Below are 25,440 nucleotides of genomic sequence, written 5' to 3' on the forward strand. Positions count from 1 at the left end.
GCTTCAAGGTTTCAATGTGTTGTGTGCTCAGAGATGCTCTTCTGCATACCTCAATTTGAGTTGGTGTTGCCTTTCTATCAGCTCGAACCAGTCTGGCCATTCTCCTCTACCCTCTGGCAGCAATGAGGCATTTTCACCCAGAGAACTGCCGCTCACTGGATAGTTACCCTTTTTCAGACCATTCTCTATAAAACCTAGAGATGGTTGTGCATGAAAATTAGCAGTTTCTGAAATACTCAGACCAACCTGTCTGGCACCAACAACCATGCCACCTTCAAAGTCATTTAAATCACCTTTCTTCCCCACCTGGATGCCTGGTTTGAACTTCAGCAGGACGTCTTCACAATGTCTACATGCCTAAATACACTGAGGTGCTGCCAAGTGATTGTTTGATTAGATATGTGCGTTAACAAGCAGTCGAACAGGTGTACCTAATAAAGTGGCCGGTGAGTGTATAGTGCCTTTCGTACATATCACATACACATATCATTGTCTCTTTCACATTCCTATGTCTCTGTCTCTGTGTATCTCATATAGCACCTTTCATCACTCTGTCTCTGAATCAAATATGATTTGTCTTTATTAGATAGATAGATAGATAGGTGACGTCTTGTGCAACAGAGTTTCATGTGCAATGAAGGTCTTAGACCTAACCCTAACCCTTTCCTATCCTATCCTTTTGTAATTATATTTATTTATATTTTGACACCGCAGGGACTGCACCTAATTTCGTTGCATTTGTTACAACAATAAAGAGATTCTGATTCTCCTATACACTATACTGTGTGTGTTTCCTGTCATTCTGACGACATGACTTAGTGCCTCTCATCCCTATCTGTCCATCCACATATCCATCCATACAGTGCAGTTTTTTCACTGCGACAGTCTGTGCCCACCATGCCGCCTTTAAGGCCTCCTCTGTCTCGCCCACTGCTGACCAGACTCAAAAGTGTCCGACTGACTGGGCAGTGACGTGGGGAGAGCAGGTGACCCTGACAAAGGGACCCCTTGGTGTAAACTGAGTAATATAACTCCTGATGCCCACCTCACTCCTGCGTCCTCCGCTTATTTGGGACTTTCAACAAACAAATGAACACAAAATTAAACAGGAAAGGTGCCGGGGCACTGCCAGGCATGACACCTTCTACAGTATATATGAAATGATATAACATTACTAAAACTAGGTCTGTATATTTATAAATAACTAAGAGAGCTGGAAAGCAACATGCCGAGCATACTTCAGGATAAAGGATAGATAGATAGATAGATAGATAGATAGATAGATAGATAGATAGATAGATAGATAGATAGATAGATAGAAGTGAAAGGCACTATATAACAGATAGACTGATAGTCTATCTATCTAAATGTTATATAGTGCCTTTCACATCTATATGATAGATAGATAGATAGATAGATAGATAGATAGAAGTGAAAGGCACTATATAACAGATAGACTGATAGTCTATTTATCTATCTAAATGTTATATAGTGCCTTTCACATCTATATGATAGATAGATAGATAGATAGATAGATAGATAGAAGTGAAAGGCACTATATAACAGATAGATAGACTGATAGTCTATTTATCTATCTAATGTTATATAGTGCCTTTCACTTCTATCTATCTATCTAATACATGTGAAAGGCACTATATAACATTTAGATAGATAAATAGACTATCAGTCTATCTATCTAAATGTTATATAGTGCCTTTCACATCTATTATATAGTGCCTTTCACATCTATATAATAGATAGAAATGAAAGGCACTATATGATAGACTGATAGTCTATTTATCTATCTAAATGTTATATAGTGCCTTTCACATCTATCTATCTATTATATAGTGCCTTTCACATCTATATAATAGATAGATAGAAGTGAAAGGCACTATATGATAGATAGATAAATAGACTATCAGTCTATCTATCTAAATGTTATATAGTGCCTTTCACATCTATATTATAGATAGATAGATAGACATTTAGATAGATAGACTGATAGTCTATTTATCTATCATATAGTGCCTTTCACTTCTATCTATCTAAATGTTATATAGTGCCTTTCACATCTATATTATAGATAGATAGATAGATAGATAGATAGATAGATAGATAGATAGATAGATAGATAACTTTATTAATCCCAACGGGGAATTCACATACTATATTCACATATAGAATGTAAAAAAAAGGGACGTTACCTCAATGACCTCAAACTGAAACCTCTGCTTCTCTTGTTCTGCTCGTCTCCGCACAACGACCTGCAAACATTCGAGAGATCAACAAGCGAACTTCGGTCAAAGCGCGCTGAGCCGGCGCGGGCAGGCGGAGCGCCGCGGGTTTGGTGCCACCCGGTGGCCACCTGCGGAATTGCGAGCGGCATTGACGCGCTTTGATTCAACAATCCCGGAGAAATAAAAATGAAGTTTGGAAAAAGAAGAAGGGCATAAGCAAAATACATAACACGGAACACGAAGAGAGAAACAGCAGGCACTGTGTGCAAAAAGAGCCATCTGTATAAACGCCGTTCTCCTGGCTCAGTATTACAACATGCAGGCACAGGACGCTATGTACAGGACAGTACTGTGCAGACAACTCGGGCAATTTAGGGCAGTTCACAGAAATATTGTTCTTCGTCTTCTGGATTAATTATTGAATAGAAAAGAGTGTATTTAGAGTATAAGATACCTGAATGTCCTTAAAGAGAGACACTGACATAATGTATACCAAACGTGAAATGTCTGCAGGCCCAGAGCCCACAATGAATGGACCAAAATGATGAGCAGCTGTGAAGAAGAATAAAAGTAGCCATCAAAAAAGAAACAAGGTGCGCCTGTGATAGACATGTGATAGACACAGTGACGAGACATGAGGTGCTCATCCGCCATCATCAAGGTCTCTCTTGAGCAGATGGGGTCTCCCCATTTGCTGTTTGCGCAAACAAACGATCAAAGCTGAGGACCAGAATCGCAGTGGTCAGCCATGGAGACGAGTGCAGCAGACAAGAAATACCTCTTGAGTGGTGCTGGACCACCAGTACCCTGGTGCACACAGACGCCTGATCAGACGTGGTCTTTGTGACCATTCCTCCAAGTGACTCGGCTAAGTTGGGAAACCCGAGGACGGGCGGCAGGTGCTCTCGACTGAGGAGCCAATTTGTGGCCTGAACAGAAGGCAGTTTGTCTACTGAGGGGTCGGAGAACGGGACGCGGTCTGCAGGCGACCCTGAAGCAGGGCCATCTTAACAGCATTATAGTCCCCCTGAGATTAGCATGGGGGCTCTATGATCGTTGGGGGCCCCCCGGACAATTGCCCAGCGTCTCCATGCGTTAAGACAGCCCTGCCCTGGAGCACGGTGGGGGTTCACTTGAGGTCTATTGGCTGGATTTCCTCAAGTAGAGTCTGATGGCCCCCAATTTAGTGATGGAGGAGTCCAGGGCCCATTCGTATCCATCAGGTTGGGGTCCGGCCGCAAAGTCCCCACTTCATTCCAAAAAAGGGGGGCAGGGGTGCTGTGACCTGCAAGGACCCCCCCAGTCTGGACGTCACTGAGCCAGACCTCCAAAAACTGCATACAGGTGGACCTCAGTGAAGCCTAAGAGGGGGTGGGGGGGTCACACCACCAGATATTCATTTCATGTTTGGTTGACATGTCAGTTCAGGTCCTGCACACTTGTGTCTATTACTCGTTTACCTGAACATACACTTCACTGAAGCTTTATGAATGTTATGAAGACCCCAAGAAGTGTATCTCCATCTCTTCACTGTGACCTGCTAACAAAACTTCACTTTGGGGTGGTCTGAGGGGGCTCAGCTGACTTGATATTCCATATTTGGTGTGAGGCCTGTGAATCCTTCATACTAACAAGTCTCTTTAATACTCCACACTGCACAGCGATGGATAGCCGACCTGCTGGTGTGTTACAAGTGCTATGAAGACCCCAAGAAGCCTTTGTTAAGGTCTTATTACATAAAATGACTAATTGCCGCATTTTTGCAGCCCCTAAACTTTGTTTTGTTTATTTTCTGTTTGCTGCATTTCCTGGGCAGTTCATCGATTATTAAAAACGAAACGTCCTGGCCTGATCTGTAGAGCGTTCCCACTTTTCTTCATGAGTGCTGAAGACCACTGCACAGGACTGTGTCCATGTAACTGTGTATTTACAGTATATGTAATTAACGCGGACCACCCTGCAGAGAGCTCTTTGTCATTTCAGGGTCTCTTTGTGTAAAAAAAAAGCCAAACAAAGTGACGACGTGAGGACTCCTTCTAGGCTCTGCATGACGGTGTGTGTTCATTGGTGGTCTCGCCCCGTCACCCGCTCATCATTGTACCCTGCAGGACTGGTGTCACAGGCACACATCACCACACCGACTGAGAAAACCGGAGCTCGAGTGGACACAATAGGGGTCATCAGTGGAGCCCCTCGAGGGTCTGTCCTCGGACCGTTACTTTTTCTGATTTAAATTAAAGACGTCGATTTGGGTGTAGTTGGTGAAAGTGTGAGGATATCTGATGACACTGAAAATGGAGGAATGGCGGACATTGTGGAGGGAGACCCTGAGAAGCAAACACAAACTGTCAAAAAACGTGAAGTGGGCAACTGGGACGTCAGTTATAAATACAAGATGGGGGACACTGGCATACAGGAAGCGACCTCTAAAAAGGATGACGTGACATTTTCATGGACTAAGCAATGCACAGAAACAATTAAAATGGCAAATAAAATGTTAGGTGAGATCATAAAAACTGCTGAATATAAATCAAGGCTTGTTACACTCAGACTAGTAAGAGCGCATGTGGAGTCCTGTGTGCAGTTCTGGTCACCTCAGTACAAGAAAGACATAGCAGCACTTGAAGCTGTGCATCGTGGGACTTAAGGGCGTGTCCTACTGAGACACACTCAGAGGATTAAACTGTTTAGTCTCGAGCAAAGGAGATGACATGGGGACCTAATCCAGGTGTTTAAAATCCTCAAAGACGTCGATAAAGGAGATCCAGTGATGTTCTTTCAGCTTAAAGAGTGAATAATGTACTAGAGGACATCTGTGGAAATTACGAGGAAGTGCATTTAAGACTGAAGCCAGGAAGCACTCCTTTACACAAAGAGTTGCAGGAATCTGGAACAAACTACCAAGACACGGAGTTGACAACCTTTAAGAAGAACCTCGATGATACATCGGAAAAGCTCAGCTACTAACAAACAGGCTTGGTGGACTCAATGGTCTCCTCTTGTTGGCCACGTTTCTTAAATTCTTACGTCCCTAACTTGGTAAGATTATCTAAAGGCCAGTTGCTCTTACGTTTCAGCCTGGGTTCCTCCCTGCCTGGGCGTCATGTTTTTTACTTTCTCGTATACGAAGTAAAGGGTCTAAGTATTGGAATCATCCAAAGATTCGATTTTGATGAATCTCAACGTTTTAGACCTCCCTGACTTTCTCGTATTCAAAGTACAGGTAGTCGAATATAGGTTGATTCTTAGTACAGGTAGTCCCCAAGTTACGGACATCCGACCTACGACTTACGAACGGGGCCACAGCTGCGACACATGCACTTCAGTAGCTGACGCTCCGTCATCTTCATCCTGGGGACACTGCAAGCGGTGGTTGGACGGAGGCGATTTCGCTGCTTGCACAGTGTAGTGTCCCTCGGGTGGCTCCCAGCAGCAAGCGGTGGCCCGTGGTCCATAGTCACCGGGGCCACAGCTATCACTCGTGTGCAGGACAGAGGCTTGATGGGGCGTTTCACTGCCCGCCCACCACACACGGCTGCCCCATTCATTCTCGGTGGGCAGCTGGTGATGCTGCAAGCGGTGGCCCGGTTGTGGCTGAACGGAGCCCATTGAGGGTGAATGGGGTAGCATTGTAGTGTGCCTTGGGTGGCTGCCTGTTGAATGGGCGATTCACTACCCGCTTTTGGCCGCTCCCTCTTCGCTCTTGGTGGGCAGACGCAGCAGGCAGCATACTGTAGTGGAGGTGACTGTGAGGTGGGCTGGTGATGAACCACCCCTCGCCGCCCTCATTCATTCTCAATAGCAAGCCCACTTGTACAGTTACGCACATAGCAGGAAGTTGTCTCTCGTCAGTACATCAGACGTGTTGACGACTGGTGCCTTCCTGCTGTGATAGCGTGTGCAGTGCTGTGCAGAAGAGCTCATCTTAACCTTTTGTCTTCACCCTTCAAGAATGTCTCTGAAACACAAATCTGATGCAAGTGCTGGTGATACAGTAAAGAAGAGAAAAACCATCACCATGGAAATAAAGTAGAAATAATAAAAAGGTCAGAGAGAGGTGAAACTCCCATCATTCATTGGCAGAGCACTTGGTTACAGTCGGTCAACAATAGCATTTATTAAAGTAATGTACCTGTTCCGACTTACATACAAATTCAACTGAAGTACAAACCTACAATCCCTCTCTCGTACGTAACCTGTGAACTGCCCGTACTGGGAGAGTATTGGAATCCTCCAAAAATTTCATTTCGAGATTTTGATGAATCTCGATGTTTTAGATCTCCCTGAGTCCGAAAATATGATTTTTGGACTGATGTCTGTGTGTCTGTGTGTGTAAACATGATAACTTGAGTCCACTTTCACTTCGGTCAATCAAATTTTGCATACAACTGTTAGGTACAAAATGTAGATTTCAATCAACTTTTGGGCTAATTCCGTTAACCGAAGTGGTACTTTACCTTTTATTCATGCAGCTTGCAGAGTCTGATTTATTCAACTTTATTTTATAATAATTGTTCAATCCATCCATCCATCCATCCATCCATTGTCTCCCGCTTATCCGAGGTCGGGTCGCGGGGGCAGCAGCTTGAGCAGAGATGCCCAGACTTCCCTCTCCCCGGCCACTTCTTCTAGCTCTTCCGGGAGAATCCCAAGGCGTTCCCAGGCCAGTCGAGAGACATAGTCCCTCCAGTGTGTCCTGGGTCTTCCCCGGGACCTCCTCCCGGTCAGACGTGCCCGGAACACCTCACCAGGGAGGCGTCCAGGAGGCATCCTGATCAGATGCCCGAGCCACCTCATCTGACTCCTCTCGATGCGGAGGAGTAGCGGCTCTACTCTGAGCCCCTCCCCGATGACTGAGCTTCTCACCCTATCTTTAAGGGAGAGCCCAGACACCCTGCGGAGGAAACTCATTTCAGCCGCTTGTATTCGTGATCTCGTTCTTTCGGTCACTGCCCATAGCTCATGACCATAGGTGAGGGTAGGAACATAGATCGACTGGTAAATTGAGAGCTTCACCTTGTGGCTCAGCTCCTTTTTCACCATGACAGACCGATGCAGAGACCGCATCACTATGGACGCCTCACCGATCCGCCTGTCGATCTCACACTCCATTCTCACTCGTGAACAAGACCCCGAGATATTTGAACTACTCCTACATTTTAGGCAGGATCTCGCTACCAACCCTGAGAGGGCACTCCACCCTTTTCCGGCTGAGGACCATGGTCTCGGATTTGGAGGTGCTGATTCCCATCCCAGCCGCTTCACAATCAGCTGCCAACCGATCCAGAGAGAGCTGAAGATCACGGCCTGATGAAGCAAACAGGACAACATCATCTGCAAAAAGCAGTGACCCAATCCTGAGTCCACCAAACCGGACCCCCTCAACGCCCTGGCTGTGCCTAGAAATTCTGTCCATAAAAGTTATGAACAATATATCATTAATTTGATTTGTTGTTGAGGGTTCTTTAATGTACATAATATATAAAATCTAATCCTTACTCCTCAAATATTTCTCCGCATCTCTGAGTATATGAGAAGGTCGATGGGAGACGACTCCTGATTTAATTGTTTGTGCTCTTTCTTCATTCCATTTGTGTTTATTTCCCATCGCCTGTGTTTCTGCTGTTTTCTGTGTGATCCCCCCAAGTGGCAGGCCCTCCACCCTATTATTTCGGAGGGTCTCCCACAGTTCCCGAATGCACTTGGCAGTCTGGTGAGTTCTTATGTTCTGTTGTTCTTGCGTTTTTGTCTACTTGGACTGCTTTGTGTTTTGTTGCCGTTGTTCTCTTTGGAGCTTCCCAGTATTGCAGAGAGTCTTCTATGGAAATAAAACCATTTCATTTTTGTACCGTTTGTGGGTTTATCTAGCTGAGCTTTGGTGGTACAGCCCCCTCTAGTGGTATTTGCTTTTTAGTCCTCCTAGTCATAACAGGGGGCCGCCTCCTCATCTCCTACTTTTCTGTTGTGCCACCAAACTAAACCAATCTGGCGCTGGAAGGAGTTTCAATTTTAAAAAACCCGAACAACAATCGAAACTAAAAAGCAGCCTTTTTGAATGCGGATTTGATTTCACCGCATTAGCAAATTCAAACATGACGTCCACAGTAACGCCTTTGAGAACTAAAGTCGAACTTCACGCACTTCGAACAGCTTGCGCACTTTACTTACAAAGACGGCGATGCCCGTCAGGATAGCCAAAGCGATGACAATGATGATGGCAGCAAAGCCGGGCGAAATGGTCTTCATGTTAATACGAGGGGGCTCGTTGTCGAACACCAGGACTTTGATTGACGTTCCCTCCACCTCCAGATTTCGGCCGTCAACTTCCAGATCAAATTTGTTCTTCTTCAGCTGAAAGCAAGGAAGGCAGACATTTGTGAGCAGATACGGGCAGTGGTGGGGCAGCTTGGCGTCAACTGCCATCCGAAAGTGATAAAAAAAATAACAAGGAGGAAAGAAGTGAGAAAGCGTTGGAGGGCTGAGAGACGCCATGATGTGGGCAGCAGGAATAGAAAACAGCCACCATGGGATTATCAGGTGTTTGCTGTCACGTGGGCCGTGCATGGTGGGCTTCTTATGATCTTTGGGGAAGTGAATTTCAGAAACTACCAAGCAAAGAGTTGGAGGAGTCTGAAATGAGCTACTGAGCCAAGGAGTTGAAGAAGAAACCTTGAGAACCTTTAAGAAGGAGACACTGGGACAGACGCAGACCAGTCTGATGGACTGAAGGGTCTCCTCTCATTTGTCCGATTTCTGATGTTCTTATTTCGACATGCTGTCGACATGCCACACGCCACCACTCTCCAGCACCACGACCAGTGAAGAGACGTAAAATATTAGGTAGAAATGTGCAGGATGTGTATGCCAGCCCATTGTGTTCAGTGTGGGCCCTCGTGATGACCTCACCAGTGGTCAAGGGGGACCACCGCACAGCACATAGTGCTCAAGTGCAGATCACATTGAGCCACCAAAGGAGCGGATTATAACGGGACATAACAAATAAGTCTGAAATCCAAAGAGCAGACAAAGAGAGAGCAACAAGAGTGGAGAAACAGAGGCCGGCCAGATCTGAAAGAGCTCACTGAGGCAAAGGTCAGAGGTCAAAAAACTCAACCGAATCGATAATCCGAAAAGACGCAAGGGAGTTGTACACGGCACCGGTGACAGTAAGGACCCGCAAAAAGAAGGACAGACACGAGAAACCACAAAGTGTAGGATAAGGGGAGCTCGAAATGCAAGATGGGAGCACACAAAGCTCGAGCACAAGCTGCGCCCAGGCTCACCCACTTTATGTCAGCTGCCCAGCCGTCACATGACGTCTGGGCAATAACTGTTGCATAGCAACAGATACAGACAGGAAGGGCTGGGGCAAAGAATATCACAGGGGCATATTAGTATTGTTTGTACCCCACCTCTCTGTCAATGTTTTGGGGTTCACTTGGGCCAGTCAACACATGGAATCAGCTTCAAAAAAGAATTAGAAAGCTGTAACGTGATACTGCACGGGCGCAAACCACTTACGTCTCTCTCGATGTAGTAGGCCACCGTGGCCACGTCGACAGGGTCCTGGGTGCCGTTCTCGCTGAGCCGGATGGACACCTCATGGGAGTGCTCCTGAATCTGCAAATCAAGGGACTGCCGTGAGTAGAGTCTTCTTGTAGATAAGGCGACGACTTCCAGTGTCAGTTTATGCCCATCACAGCAAAAATAAATACATACATTCATTTGTGGATTACGCTGCGCACACCTGCCAAGGTGACATTGTCACGGGTTTTCTTTGAGCGGGCGATGGAGGCATTTCAATCCCCCACGGATATCTTCTTTTGTTCTGAGCTGAACACCTTATTGAAGTGGCAGTCCTGCGTGGGCTCCAATTACAAAGCCTCGAGTACTAATTGCTTTCTACGGTGTATGCAAACTGCTTTCAAAACGTTCACGACGGAGACACTTGAGTGTCTGCCACAAAACGCTTTCATTTACTGGGCGGCCGTCATGCATTCTTACGTAAAGGAGGGCAAGTGAATGCATAGCAGTGGAAAAAGGGCCAACGTGCTGTGCGCATATTTTAGAGGAATTGATCAATCCACCATTATTCTGCTTTTAGCTTACCACAGCATAGCTACTGCACATCTGCACAGTCGGTCCTTACATGTGATGACCTGGGAGATGGTGGACCATCACGGGGTCACAGCACACAGCCGAATCTGACCAGAGCAGGTCTGACTTTCATATCAGTCTTAGTAGAACTGTGGAGGGAATATACTGACCTGGAAACCCACCAGTGGGATCTATCTAACTATTATATAGTGCCTTTCACATCATCTATCTATCTATCATATAGTGTCTTACATATCTATCTATCTATTATATAGTGCCTTACATATCTATCTATCTATCTATTATATAGTGCCTTACATATCTATCTATCTTTCTATCTATCTATCATATAGTGTCTTACATATCTATCTATCTATCTATTATATAGTGCCTTACATATCTATCTATCTTTCTATTATATAGTGCCTTACATATCTATCTATCTTTCTATCTATCTATCATATAGTGTCTTACATATCTATCTATCTATCTATTATATAGTGCCTTTCACATCTATCTATCTATCTTATAGTGTCTTACATATCTATCTAACTATTATATAGTGCCTTTCACATCTTTCTATCTATCTTATAGTGTCTTACATGTCTATCTATCTTTCTATCATATAGTGTCTTACATATCTATCTATCTATCTATCTATCTATCATATAGTGTCTTACATATCTATCTATCTATCTATCTTATAGTGTCTTACATGTCTATCTATCTATCATATAGTGTCTTACATATCTATCTATCTATCTATCTATCATATAGTGTCTTACATATCTATCTATCTATCATATAGTGTCTTACATATCTATCTATCTATCTATCATATAGTGTCTTACATGTCTATCTATCTATCATATAGTGCCTTTCTATCTTTCTATCTATCTATCATATAGTTTACTGCATCATTGGGATTAATAAAGTATCTATCTATCTAGTGTATAGTGCCATTCACATCTATCTATTATATAGTGCCTTTCATATCTATCTATCTATCTATCTACCGTAGCAGACGGCCGGGGCCCATGCCCGGCCAGGATGCCCCTGCAGCATATGTTCCAGGGGAGCATGCATGGGAGGCCCAATACCTCCCCCTGGGCACTAGATGGGTTGCAGCGATGCCTCGGACTCCCCCAGGGCTTCATGGGAGTTGGAGTTTGGTGCAGCCCTGTTGGATTCTGCAGGTGCCGCCAGGGGGTGCTGCTGGGCCCTTCTGGGCAGTAATTTCGCCAAACCCGGATGTGCAGCTGGGTGTCAGCAATCAAGCACCTGGAGCACTTCCGGGTGCCTAATTAAAAGAGCCAGTGACCACCACTCAGGAACTAGAGCTGGGAGGAGGAGGATGAAGCTGCCTAGGAGGAGTGGAGGAAAAAACTTTAATTTGTTAGTGTTTTGGTGTCTGCTGTGCTTGGGACTGTGTACTGCCTGTGGGACACGGGGAAGACGTGCGCCCACAGGTGAAGAAAAATAAAATAGTTGTTTAATTTTACGTGTGCCTCCGTGTCCAGTCTGTGACAGGTTGGGCGCCTATATAGCGCCTTTCACACTATTTCTCTATTATATAGTGCCTTTCATTATCTATCTGTCTATCTATTATATAGTGCCTTTCATTAGATAGAGATAGATAGATAGATAGATACTTATCTATCTGTCCATCTATTATATAGTGCCTTTCATTATCTATCTATCCATCTATCTATCTATTATATAGTGCCTTTCATTATCTATCTATTTATCTATTATATAGTGCCTTTCATTATCTATCTATCTATCATTTAGTGCCTTTCATATCTACCTATCTCTCTATGTAGTCAAAACTATGAGGACAGCCCCCCAAGTTATTCCTGAGTGAGCACATTTAAGCAGTTCCGGCGTCTTTACGAGATCTTGGCCCGCTGTACCTACACTTATTTCCAGAATCTGAGTTGCCTTCAGCGTGTACTGCTTGACAAGTTTGATGGCCAGCTTCCTGAAAAAAGGACAAGAAGGTTTCAGTTTAGTCAGCAGGTCAGTCCCATCACACTGTGCATCTCTCAAGCCTTACAGACGTTCGTTCACACGCAGCACAGCCATAGTGCTATGTGAAAAGTGGTCCCCGGAGGCTGAGAATACTCTGAGAGAATGTTTTGGAACTACAGACTGGGATATCCTGCAGGGATCTCATAATGAGAACATTGAGGAAGTTGTTGACTGCACTACTGACTACATCAACTTCTGTATGGACATTGTAGTTCCAGTAAGAACAGTACGCTGCTATGCTAACAACAAGCCATGGATTACAAGTGACATCAAGGGCCTTTTGAACCAGAAGAAAAGGGCTTTTAAAGGTGGTGATCAGCATGAGCTCAAGCGCGTGCAGAAGGAACTCCGAGTCCAGCTCAGGGCGGCGAAGGAGCAGTACAGGAGAAAGCTGGAGCAGAAGTTGCAGAACAACAGCATGAAGGAAGTGTGGGATGGGATGAAGATCATCACTGGCTGCAGCTCGAAGCAGGGTACCACCATCAAGAGAGACATGAAGAGAGCAAACCAGATGAACAACTTCTTTAACAGGTTTGACCACCCTAACCCACTCTCACTCTCACCTCGGAGTATTGCACCCTCCACACATCCTTCTGCTGATACCAGCATAGGAGAGACATCCCCACCCATAATTGCAACAGCGCAAGTGAGCAGAGAGCTGAGGAGACTTCGTGCCAGCAAAGCAGCGGGTCCAGATGGAGTATCGCCACGACTGCTGAAGGTCTGTGCATCGGAGCTGGGGGGGTCCTCTACAGCGCATCTTCAACCTGAGCCTGGAACAGGGGAGAGTCCCGAGGCTTTGGAAAACATCTTGTATCACCTCAGTCCCAAAGGTATCACGTCCTAGTGGGCTGAATGACTTTTGGCCTGTTGCTCTGACATCACATGTGATGAAGACCATGGAGAGGCTGCTGCTTCACCACCTTAGGCCACAGGTTCAACACGCCCTTGACCCTCTGCAGTTTCAATATCAGGAGAAGGTGGGAGCGGAGGATGCCATCATCTATATGCTACACCGATCCCTCTCCCACTTAGACAGAGGCAGTGGTGCTGTAAGAATTATGTTTCTAGACTTCTCTAGCGCCTTCAACACAATCCAACCTCTGCTCCTTAGGGACAAGCTGACAGAGATGGGATTAGATTCATACCTAGTGGCGTGGATCGTGGACTATCTTAAAGACAGACCTCAGTATGTGCATCTTAGGAACTGCATGTCTGACATTGTGGTCAGCAACACAGGAGCGCCACAAGGGACTGTACTTTCTCCGGTCCTGTTCAGCCTATATACATCGGACTTCCAATACAACTCGGAGTCCTGCCACGTGCAAAGGTTCGCTGATGACACTGCTATCATGGGCTGCATCAGGAATGGGCTGGAGGAGGAGTATAGGAACCTAATCAATGACTTTGTTAAATGGTGCGACTCAAACCACCTACAACTGAACACCAGCAAAACCAAAGAGCTGGTGGTGGATTTTAGGAGGACCAGGCCCTTCATGGACCCGTGATCATCAGAAGTGACTGTGTGCAGAGGGTGCAGACCTATAAATATCTGGGAGTGCAGCTGGATGATAAATTAGACTGGACTGCCAATACTGATGCTCTGTGTAAGAAAGGACAGAGCCGCCTGTACTTCCTTAGAAGGCTGGCATCCTTCAACATCTGCAATAAGATGCTGCAGATGTTCTATCAAACAGTTGTGGCGAGCGCCCTCTTCTACGCAGTGGTGTGCTGGGGAGGCAGCATTAAGAAGAAAGACGCCTCACGCCTGGACAAACTGGTGAGGAAGGCAGGCTCTATTGTTGGCATGGAGCTGGACAGTTTGACATCTGTGGCAGAGCGAAGGGCGCTCAGCAGGCTCCTATCAATTATGGAGAATCCACTGCATCCACTAAACAGGATCATCTCCAGACAGAGGAGCAGCTTCAGCGACAGACTGCTGTCACCGTCCTGCTCCACTGACAGATTGAGGAGATCGTTCCTCCCCCAAACTATGCGACTCTTTAATTCCACCCGGGGGTGTAAACGTTAACATTTAACATTATATAAAGTTATTGTCTGTTTTTTTCCTGCATTATTATCATTCTTTAATTTAATATTATTTATAGTATCATTATGCTGCTGCTGGATAATGTGAATTTCCCATTGGGATTAATAAAGTATCTATCTATCTATCTATCTATCTATCTATCTATCTATCTATCTATCTAAAGGGTCTGAATGCTTGTGTCCATGAGATATTCTAGTTTTTTATTTTTAATAAATTTGCAAAATTTTCTAAAATCTTGTTTTTGTCCCATCATTCGAGTGTTTTGAGTGTTGTTTGATGAGGAAAAAAAATGAATTAGATGATTTTAGCACAAGGCTGCAACATAACAAAACGTGTAAAAGTGAAAGCATTTGAAGTAGACATTGAAATCAAAACGCAGTGGCTACTGTCACTGGCATATTCAAGTCTCAGGTGACGCAGAACTCTCAACATTTGATCTTTTATGTTGCTGTGATGGTGACTTGTGAATATTAGAAACGCAATGGTAGACGCACCATAAAATGGCAACAGCTGTGAAGAACCAAGAAGGCATCAGCAAAAGACACAAATATTTTTAAACTAAACAAAAATGAAACTAAATCACAGCAACCCTAAAAAAACGCAATAGCCATAGCTTTAGGTGCAGAAATATTTCAAGAAAATGAAGTAAAAATTAGAAACAACACCCAGTCATAACACTTTTCACTTCAGTCAAGTCAAGTTGGGCAGCATGCACTGGTACAGAGTGTTGCCGCACCCACTACATGACGAAACAACTCTGGATCCTGGTTGGCATCCACCCCCCAGGCAGACACGTAGTCCAGTCCCACCCTCCAGAAATGACCCTCTGTCTGCCACAGCCAGGTGTTATGTGGGCAACCCCTTGGACTGGTCCAGCCACTCGGGTCCCCAACAATGAGGATCTTACATGCCAGATCACCCTCGGGGAAATGCGCCACATGGCCGTAGTGCCGTAACTGTCGCTCCCTCACAATGCAGGTCATGTGCCTCATTCGGGACTCCATGAGCAACACAAAGTCAAACCAGCAGTACCCATGGATTTTCCGAAGAGACTCACAGTACCCAAGGAGTTCAGTCTTTGTCTCAGGTCACTGGATAGCGTCCATGTCGCCATACCATATAGTAAGACAACAAGCACCAGGACTCTAAAGACTTGGACCTTCGTCCTTTTGCATCGATATCAGGAGCGCCACACACCCCTTTCCAGCGACCTCATGACCCCCCCATGCTCTCCCAATCCATAGGCAGAGTCACCAGAGACATGAATGCCACTGCCAAGGTAAGTAAACCTCTCGATGAGGTCAACACTCTCTCCGCAAACAGACACACTGCTGGTGGCCGTGCCAAAGAGACAATTAAAAACCTCAGTCAATAGTCCAAAAATTCCAATACGTAATCCTATTAGTACGGCCATGCTGGGAGTTCTCTGTATGACCTCCATTATATGTGTAGTAACAAGCTGGTCATGTGATTCCTAACCTGTGATGCCATCGCAGCGCCCCATAAACGATGCTTACTAAACTGTCCAAACATTGAATCTTGAAGGAGAAGACTGTCACAAATATGGACATACAACATGTTTAAAGAAGTTGGGGCTTCTGAATTTGGCTTTTGTTATTAAACTTTGATTTCCAACTGTTCTTCTGACCCCTATTTGTCTGACTATTCTTTTGGAAATGCCCTCCAAACACATTGGCATCCCTGCCACTCACATACAGTGCATCTGTAAAGTATTCACAGCGCATCACTTTTTCCACATTTTGTTATGTTACAGCCTTATTCCAAAATGGATTAAATTCATTTTTTTCCTCAGAATTCTACACACAACACCCCATAATGACAACCTGAAAAAAGTTTACTTGAGATTTTTGCAAATTTATTAAAAATAAAAAAATTGAGAAAGCACATGTACATAAGTATTCACAGCCTTTGCTGTGAAGCTCAAAGTTGAGCTCAGGTGCATCCTGTTTCCCCTGATCATCCTTGAGATGTTTCTGCAGCTTCATTGGAGTCCACCTGTGGTAAATTCAGTTGGTTGGACATGATTTGGAAAGGCACACACCTGTCTATATAAGGTCCCACAGTTGACAGTTCATGTCAGAGCACAAACCAAGCATGAAGTCAAAGGAATTGTCTGTAGACCTCCGAGACAGGATTGTCTCAAGGCACAAATCTGGGGAAGGTTACAGAAAAATTTCTGCTGCTTTGAAGGTCCCAATGAGCACAGTGGCCTCCATCATCCGTAAGTGGAAGAAGTTCGAAACCACCAGGACTCTTCTTAGAGCTGGCCAGCCATCTAAACTGAGCGATCAGGGGAGAAGGGCCTTAGTCAGGGAGGTGACCAAGAACCCGATGGTCACTCTGTCAGAGCTCCAGAGGTCCTCTGTGGAGAGAGGAGAACCTTCCAGAAGGACAACCATCTCTGCAGCAATCCACCAATCAGGCCTGTATGGTAGAGTGGCCAGACAGAAGCCACTCCTTAGTAAAAGGCACATGGCAGCCTGCCTGGAGTTTGCCAAAAGGCACCTGAAGGACTCTCAGACCATGAGAAAGAAAATTCTGTGGTCTGATGAGACAAAGATTGAACTCTTTGGTGTGAATGCCAGGCGTCATGTTTGGAGGAAACCAGGCACCGCTCATCACCAGGCCAATACCATCCCTACAGTGAAGCATGGTGGTGGCAGCATCATGCTGTGGGGGTGTTTTTCAGCGGCAGGGACTGGGAGACTAGTCAGGGTAAAGGGAAAGATGACTGCAGCAATGTACAGAGACATCCTGGATGAAAACCTGCTCCAGAGCGCTCTTGACCTCAGACTGGGGCGACGGTTCATCTTTCAGCAGGACAACGACCCTAAGCACACAGCCAAGACATCAAAGGAGTGGCTTCAGGACAACTCTGTGAATGTCCTTGAGTGGCCCAGCCAGAGCCCAGACTTGAATCCGATCTCTGGAGAGATCTTAAAATGGCTGTGCACCGACACTTCCCATCCAACCTGATGGAGCTTGAGAGGTGCTGCAAAGAGGAATGGGCGAAACTGGCCAAGGATAGGTGTGCCAAGCTTGTGGCATCATATTCAACAAGACTTGAGGCTGTAATTGCTGCCAAAGGGGCATCGACAAAGTATTGAGCAAAGGCTGTGAATACTTACTGTATGTACATGGGATTTCTCAGTTTTTTTATTTTTAATAAATTTGCAAAAACCTCAAGTAAACTTTTGTCACGTTGTCATTATGGGGTGTTGTGTGTAGAATTCTGAGGAAAAAAATGAATTTAATCCATTTTGGAATAAGGCTGTAACATAACAAAATGTGGAGAAAGTGATGTGCTGTGAATACTTTCTGGATGCACTGTAACATTGTGAAAATGTGTGCAGTTGTCAGACAAGTGGCTGGGTTGGCGTGATCGCCCTTCGTCTGCCCGCTTCACTATGTTAAGAGAGCCACCCAACCCCTTTATGTACAGTATTTAGACCCCCTCACTCTCTGCACACTTTTAGATTTAATTTTCAATGGATCAATCAATACTTCAATCTATACTTAATAACCCATAATGACAAAGTGGAAACATTCCAGAAAAGTTTGCAAATGTATTAAAAATCAAAAACTAAACTCTCATTCAGATGCGTATTCAGACCCTTTGCTGTGGCACCCCAGATTGTGCTCAGATGTATCGTGTTTGTGTTAATTATCCTTGAAACGTATCAAATTGAACTGATCGGACATCACTTAGAGGAGGCACACACCTGTGTATTAAAGGTCCCACAATTCACACTGCATGTCAGGACAAAAACCAAAGCCATGAAGTTCAAGGAACTCTCTGTACCGTAGACCTGCATAATCAACTTGTGGTTAGGCATTGATGAGGACAAGGGGGGCCAAACCATTTCTGATGCTTTGAGTGGTCTCAGGAGCACAGTAGCCTCAAGAAGTTTAGAATCACCAGGACTCTTCACGGCCAAACTGAATAAGAAAAGGCCTTGATCAGCGTAATGACCAAGGACCCAATGGTTGCTTAGATGTCCTCTGCTGAGATGGGAGAACCTGTTGGAAGGATGTCCATTTCAGCAGGACTCCATCAATCAGACATTCATTTTAGAGAATTAGGCCAGTTCTCTCTTGTCGTTTGCCAAATGGCAATTAAAGGATTCTGAGACCATTAGGAGAGACAATCGCTGGTCTGATGAGACAAGAACTGAACTCTTTGGGCAGAACTCCAAGCGCTATGCCTGGCAAAGACTCGGTACTACTCATCATCTGCCTAATTTAATTCCTAGGGGGGTAGCAGCATCATGCTATTAGGGGTGCTTCTCAACGGCATGGACACAATTAAGGGACGGATGAATGGAACCAAATACAGAGAGGGCCTTGAAGTAAACCTTCTCAGACTGCACTCAACGTCATGAGAAAAGGAAATGAAAAATTCACAATAACGATTCTTATAATCTTAACATTAGCCTTGGTATCAGGAAATTTCAACAGCATGAACTCCAAGCCTATCATTCTGCAAATATCTGGACAGTAAAGTGCATTGGCATGTTGATACCCATAAAAGAAACTATTAACAAGCCAAAGAGATTGTACAAAAGGTCTCTTCTCACCTCCGCACCTCTTCTTCTGTTCCTGTGTGAAACGTGAACTCAGAATTGAATGTGAACAAAATCTGGATGAGGCTGCAGGCAGTAGAGATAAATTAGGATTAAAATTAGTTACTCTCCACCAACATCTACACAGTCAGTTGGAAGAAGTCAGGAAACGAGACCGTTGGCTCTCCATGCTCCTTCATGCTTTAGAACATCCTGTCATTCTAATATACTGAATCTCACAAACACCAGATTATACATCAATACATCAAACAAAGGATTTGCAGCATTGTTTCTGAAGAACTGCAGTGGCTTATGGGTTTCATTGTCACACGCACCTGGTGTTTGTGACCATGTGCAACTTCATTGAAAGTGACAGGTGACATAGCAAAAGTTCAAAAGAAAACTAAAGCAAGTAAACCCAACTGAGAGATGCCTGCTTAAAGCCAGATGCATTCCAAGTCACCTTCTTTACACACATTATCTTCAATGTAGGATTTATGGGAAGGGGCAGTGATGGTGTACTGGGAGATGGTAGAGGATGCCAGTATTCGGGATGAATTCAATGCTCTCCTCCAGAAGAACGTCTTCTGTATGCTGAGGGGACATCAGAATCGGAGTCTGAATGGATCCTGCTGAAGATTGCAGTGGAGGACACACAGTAGATGGAAGTAGTTGTGGCCAGATGGTTGCCAACTCCAGCTCCAGTCATTGATAGACACCATCAGTATGTGAAGCTGTCTATATGAAGAAAGAGGCCTTCTGTGCAATGTTGCCAGGAGGGTCTCCAGATGAGCCTGACAGGTATTGATTGGTTAGACAAAAAGACAACAGTGGCTGAAGTGAAAGGATGTGCATGGTGGAGTTTGGTGAGGCCACCAGACAGCCTCAGGCAGGTTCTGGCAAATCATTCAAAAACTATGGAAAGTTCTTGGTGTGGCATCGCCCATACTGTTCTGAAAATATTAGGCTCAAATGGGGATAATGTCGAGAGGTGGAAGGAGCACTTTTAAATGGTGGACACTCCGTCCTTGAAGAAGGTATGTCTGCTGTTGGGCCTACCTCTACACCAGAACTGGTAAGACCACAGAAGTCAATTAGATCCAATCAAAAGTGTTGCAGACACTGAATATTTTTAGTTAACATTTTGTTTATTTCGATTCTTCAACATAATTGGAGTAACGGTCACCATTTCTGAAACGTTTGGAAAAAGGCATTTGGTCCAACTATCAAAAGATCAAACTCCTCAGTCTCCCTATGAAAGTCTACACTGGGCTACTGGAATGGACACTCCATCCAGTAGTTGAGCAGTATGGACTCTGTTCTGGCCATGGAATAGCAAAGCACCATTATGTTCTTACAGATGTTATACTTGAGGGGTCTGTGGACCTGAAAAAGGCTCAAGACCATCTGACCCATAGTATATTGTGTGATCCGCTGCTGGCGCATGTCACTTGGTCCCTTCATTTGCAAACAGAGAGTTGTGTTTGAATGTTTGATGTTACGTCAGGTTTGGTGGCTCTTGTCCCTCTCCTTGTTCATAGTCTTTCTGATCAGGATATCAAGGTATAGCCAAAGTTTTGATGGCTTCCTGTTTGGGACTCAAAGGGTTGCATCTCTGCTCTTTGCAGGTGGTGTTGTCCTCTTGGTCCCATCAGACTGATCTCTGGTGCACATGGGAATGGTTTGCTGCTAAATGTGATGTGGCTGGGATCAGAATTAGGCGTTTCTTTCAGGGGTTTTGTCTCTGCTGTACTAAAGCCTCACTATTTTATAACAATGCAGATGCATTCTCACCACTGGAACACCTAAATAATAATTAAAAACTATAATTAAGTCTCCTTTACTTTCTAATTGAGTGAAGGATGGTCTTCTACTTGCTAGCTTGCACTGGATGATGGCCATCTATGTGGTCCACTGAGTTTATCTCCATTGTGCAAAGTAGGGCAGCAGTAAAGCAGCAGATTTCATGGCTGCTGTCTAATCACCTCAAGTTTAACTGAGTCATTTAACCAACACCCTAAAAGGGTCCCAACAAACTGGAGCCACAGGTAGGAATGCCAAGATCTGTTAGGACCTGAGCTGCCGAGATCCTACTTTTTAACTAACGTTGTCCAAAGATTTCACTTACTGAACCCGCACCAGTCTGTCACATTTGGGGTCATCGCCGGTCTTGTCTGTGACTCGGACCCCTGCGCTGTCCACACACCAGCACAAGTTGGAGTCATCATCGCACTGCTTGGCCTTGAACGTGCCGTTCTTCTCGCACTCTGGATCGTACACGCTATCCATGTCAAGGCGGCCTCCGGGGTGACCTCGACCGATCTTACTCTTGTCCAGCATCTCCAGGTGCATCAGTCGGCACTTTGGGGTCACTAGAAGTAGAACGGAAAAGCAGTTGCAAGCAAAACGAGGAGATGTTGACGTGCAATTGGCAGTGGTGGGTCACCTAGTGAAGTATAACAGCAGAGTAAAGCGCTGGGCTTCAGCTTTAAGGATCTTACAGCCTGTGAAACATTCAGTGATGTGAGGCAGCCTTTGTGGTGAGTGCCTTGAGAGTATGGCGGCATTCACTACTCAATTTATATGACGATCATTGTCCAAAAAACGAAGAAGTGACCAAGAAGCATTGAGCGGACAGTTGTAGAATTTTTCTTAATCATGGTACCCAAAAATAATTTGGTTAGCACAATGTGGAGTGACCACGTTGTCAAGTACAAAATCACCGAAGTGAATGCAGCGTGTTTAAGAAGCATTTCGGGGTTCGAGGCAGTGGGAGTTTTTAGTTAAAAACAGTGCGCTCGAGTTCGGTGGGAAACGCACAAGCAAGGCATGTAGATGGGAGAATTGGCGGATCCCGCATTCACGTGCCGACGCGCACGGTTCAGCCGATTCCCTCATTGGTGCTCAGTGCCTGTGCGCACGGATGCGTAAAAAAGGAGCCTGAGCGGGACAGAGGAAGGGCGGTCAAAAAAGAGCGGAAGATTGAAAGAAAGACAAGATGGAGGATGGAGGGAGAGCAGAGTGTGGAGGCAGTGGCCCCGGAGAGGAGTGAGCGGACGGTGCTCGAGGGGCACAGAGAGTCCTAGAAGAAGGAGCGACTGACCGCTCCAAGTGGGCTCCCGCTGTAGGCCGATAAAGACCTGGTAGGGATGGTCAGCAAGTAGGCCTTAAAAGACTAAAGGTGACAACGTACTTCTGTGCTTTGCCACCAAGGCCTACTTGCTGACCATCTTTTCAGGGATGGTGGCGAGGGGCACAAGCCGGTTTAAGGGTCTCTGATGGCTGAGCAGACCTTGCCAAGTTTCAGAGAGATGTGCCGAGGCTCATGTTGGATTTTAAGAAACGATTCCTGTCTACATTTTTGAACCGTTGTGGATTATTAATTTTTGCTTTTTGATGACTGTTCTGAATCTCCACTTTAATCTTTTATTTTCTAAACTGCACTGCACTTGACTGATTTTGGACCCTGGCTTGTTAAATAAAAAGCACCATCCTTGGCTATGCGTGTGCCCTCATTGCCCAGTCCATCCTCGGTTATGTGTATCGATGTCCCGGGTTCAAAGACGTTATGGCAGCCACAGCCAACCCCGGGTGCCACATGCAGTTTTGAAACCTTATTTATAAATCTAATTACAGTTAGATCATGGAAAACCACTGAAAAAGAATTGTACGTACATTGGTTACAGTTGACGGTGAGATTGTCGTGGCCACGAAAGACAGCTTCACAGGTGCCACATCGGTTTAAGTGGCACGTGACAAACTCGTTGTATTTACAGAAGGCGTCTTCACACACCTCGTCGAATTCGCAGTTTTCTCGAGCTGGGAAGGCGTCAGGGCATTCATCATCTAAAAAACAGAAGAAGACAAGATCTGATGTGTGCAAAATACTGAACCACAACGACACTTCACAGGGTTGCTTAAAAATCTGCATTTACTGCTCTTTAAAGGGAAGGCCCTTACAAAAGTGCAAGAGTATCGCACATTAGGAATGGCAGAACAGAATTACAAAATGAATAAAAAAAACACCAAGCTGATGACCAAAGTGCTCGACGTGCATAAACCTAGCAGAGTAAGTGTGGGGAAAAGAGAGAGCTGCACATTTACAGTAAGTTCAAATGTAAAATACGACAAAGCTCTCCCTCGATGGAATGAACCAGTGGTCAAGTTCTCCATCAGTCAGAGTCTAAGTGCAGGACTGAACAAGGCACTCTTCAAGGTGAGCTCCATAGTGTTCTCCTTTAAAGGACCGAGCAAAGGATCCATAAAAGTATTTAGTGAAGTCTCGGAAAAGTCAAATAAGCCACTGAAAACTGCAGCTCTTTGATATCCTTTACTCCTAACAGTAACAAGAAGCACCCATTTGTGAATCTGCAAAGTCACGTCATGTCATTTTCTAACCCACTTACTGTAAATCCAGACCAGGGTATGGACTGGACAAGTCGAGGAGACCTCCATCAAGCTAAGTCTGAAAGAGTCAATTAACCCGTGATTGAAACTGCACCGAGTATTCCTCCATCTGTTCCAAGGACTGGCGGTGCGCAAGTGAGAGCTGCGCTGGGCAGGGCAGATTATAACATTCATTGCTCCATCCATCATTTAAACCTGCTTATCCATGGCACTGGGCAGCTGAGGCCTATTCCAGCAAGCAACGGGCACAGGCAGGAACAAACCCTGGACAGGGCGCCAGTCCATCACAGGGCGAACACACAGACCCACACAGACCCCCAAACACACACCTGGGCCAATCCACCAAAGTCCTGCAGGCCTGTGGACAGTGGGAGGTGGCTGGAGCACCAGAGGAGACCCTCGCCGGCACGGGGAGATCAAGTAAACTCCACATGAGGAGGACCCACACACTGTGAGGGAGCAGCACCACCACTGCGCCACCGTGCCACTAAATCATAAAAGTTTACAATTCAAATTATAAAAGAAAGGATAGATAGATAGATAGATAGATAGATAGATAGATAGATAGATAGATAGATAGATAGATAGATAGATAGATGTGAAAGGCACTATATAGATAGATAGATAGATAGATAGATAGATAGATAGATAGATAGATAGATAGATAGATAGATAGATAGATAGATAGAAATGAAAGGCACTATAATATAGACAGACTGATAGTCTATTTATCTATCTAAATGTTATATAGTGCCTTTCACATCTATATAATAGATAGATAGATAGATAGATAGATAGATAGATAGATAGATAGATAGATAGATAGATAGATAGATAGATAGAAGTGAAAGGCACTATATGATAGATAGATAAATAGACTATCAGTCTATCTATTTAAATGTTATATAGTGCCTTTCACATCTATCTATCTATTATATAGTGCCTTTCACATCTATATAATACACAGATAGATAGATAGATAGATAGATAGATAGATAGATAGATAGATGTGAAAGGCACTATATGATAGATAGATAAATAGACTATCAGTCTATCTATCTATCTATCATATAGTGCCTTTCACATCTATCTATCTATCTATCTATCTATCTGTGTATTATATAGATGTGAAAGGCACTATATGATAGATAAATAGACTATCAGTCTATCTATCTATCATATAGTGCCTTTCACTTCTATCTATCTATCTATCTAAATGTTATATAGTGCCTTTCACATCTATATTATAGATAGATAGATAGATAGATAGATAGATAGATAGATAGATAGATAGATAGATAGATAGATAGATAGACATTTGCCATACAAAGGACTGCAGACAAACGCCACGTTCACGTACCCCTGCTGTGCACACTCCATCAGGCAGCCATCAGAGCTCGCCCCAGACACAGAATTACATTAAATGAGGCACACTCGTCCTTCAGAGGACTAACTTTCTATAGAAAATGGAGGCATTGCAGATTTCTTCGTCGGTTTCAGGTTCTTTCCCACTTTGGCAGTTCACAAAGACACACACCACCACGTCTACATTTGCTAAGTCCCAGTTGTTTAAACACATTCAATTTTAAGCCAAAGGCGTTGATTCCCTCAAATGTCTACCAACTGCATTTAATAAAGAGGCAGCTCCAAGAGGATGTAACACAACATTTTCAAACCTGAGGATCACAGAGTGGCAGAGGCTCAAACAATTGACATCAACCTGAGATTCAGTTCTCCTAGTCTGGTGTGACCATGCATCAGTCCATTCTCTAACTTTACAGTCTAATGGTCCTCCTCAGATGTATCAAGTGTTTCATTTTAAACAAGAACTTAGAATTCCTTCCTGGAAACTCACCTGGCACAGCAGAGACATCAAATGTACTTTCAAAAATTAAGGCCGAAATGACAAAGAGAGTTTTCATCTTCATCTTTGCAAGCTTTCTTTTACTAAATCCGGGGCTTAAATAAACAAGAGACGCTTATTGTCAGAAAACTCACCTTTACCCATCGCAGCCGGCCGCATTACCTCGAG

The 25,440-nt window shown here is 44.6% G+C and overlaps 1 protein-coding gene across 1 annotated transcript in view; it reads right to left on the reverse strand.

Moving 5' to 3' along the window:
• Positions 1-25,410, reverse strand: part of LOC114667085 (tumor-associated calcium signal transducer 2-like) — a 28,589-nt gene extending 3,179 nt beyond the window's left edge. Inside the window, exons 1-8 of the mRNA XM_028822219.2 lie at positions 25,264-25,410; positions 22,677-22,847; positions 21,130-21,373; positions 19,017-19,088; positions 12,255-12,318; positions 9,762-9,860; positions 8,409-8,591; positions 2,208-2,267 (exon numbers count right to left, since the gene is read on the reverse strand). Coding sequence (XP_028678052.2) covers positions 2,208-2,267; positions 8,409-8,591; positions 9,762-9,860; positions 12,255-12,318; positions 19,017-19,088; positions 21,130-21,373; positions 22,677-22,847; positions 25,264-25,336 — 966 coding nt within the window. The 5' untranslated portion in view covers positions 25,337-25,410. The remainder of the gene's footprint in view (positions 1-2,207; positions 2,268-8,408; positions 8,592-9,761; positions 9,861-12,254; positions 12,319-19,016; positions 19,089-21,129; positions 21,374-22,676; positions 22,848-25,263) is intronic.
• Between the last annotated feature and the right edge of the window lie 30 nt (positions 25,411-25,440).

This window comes from Erpetoichthys calabaricus, chromosome 16 (assembly GCF_900747795.2).
Source record: "Erpetoichthys calabaricus chromosome 16, fErpCal1.3, whole genome shotgun sequence".
NCBI lineage: Eukaryota > Metazoa > Chordata > Cladistia > Polypteriformes > Polypteridae > Erpetoichthys > Erpetoichthys calabaricus.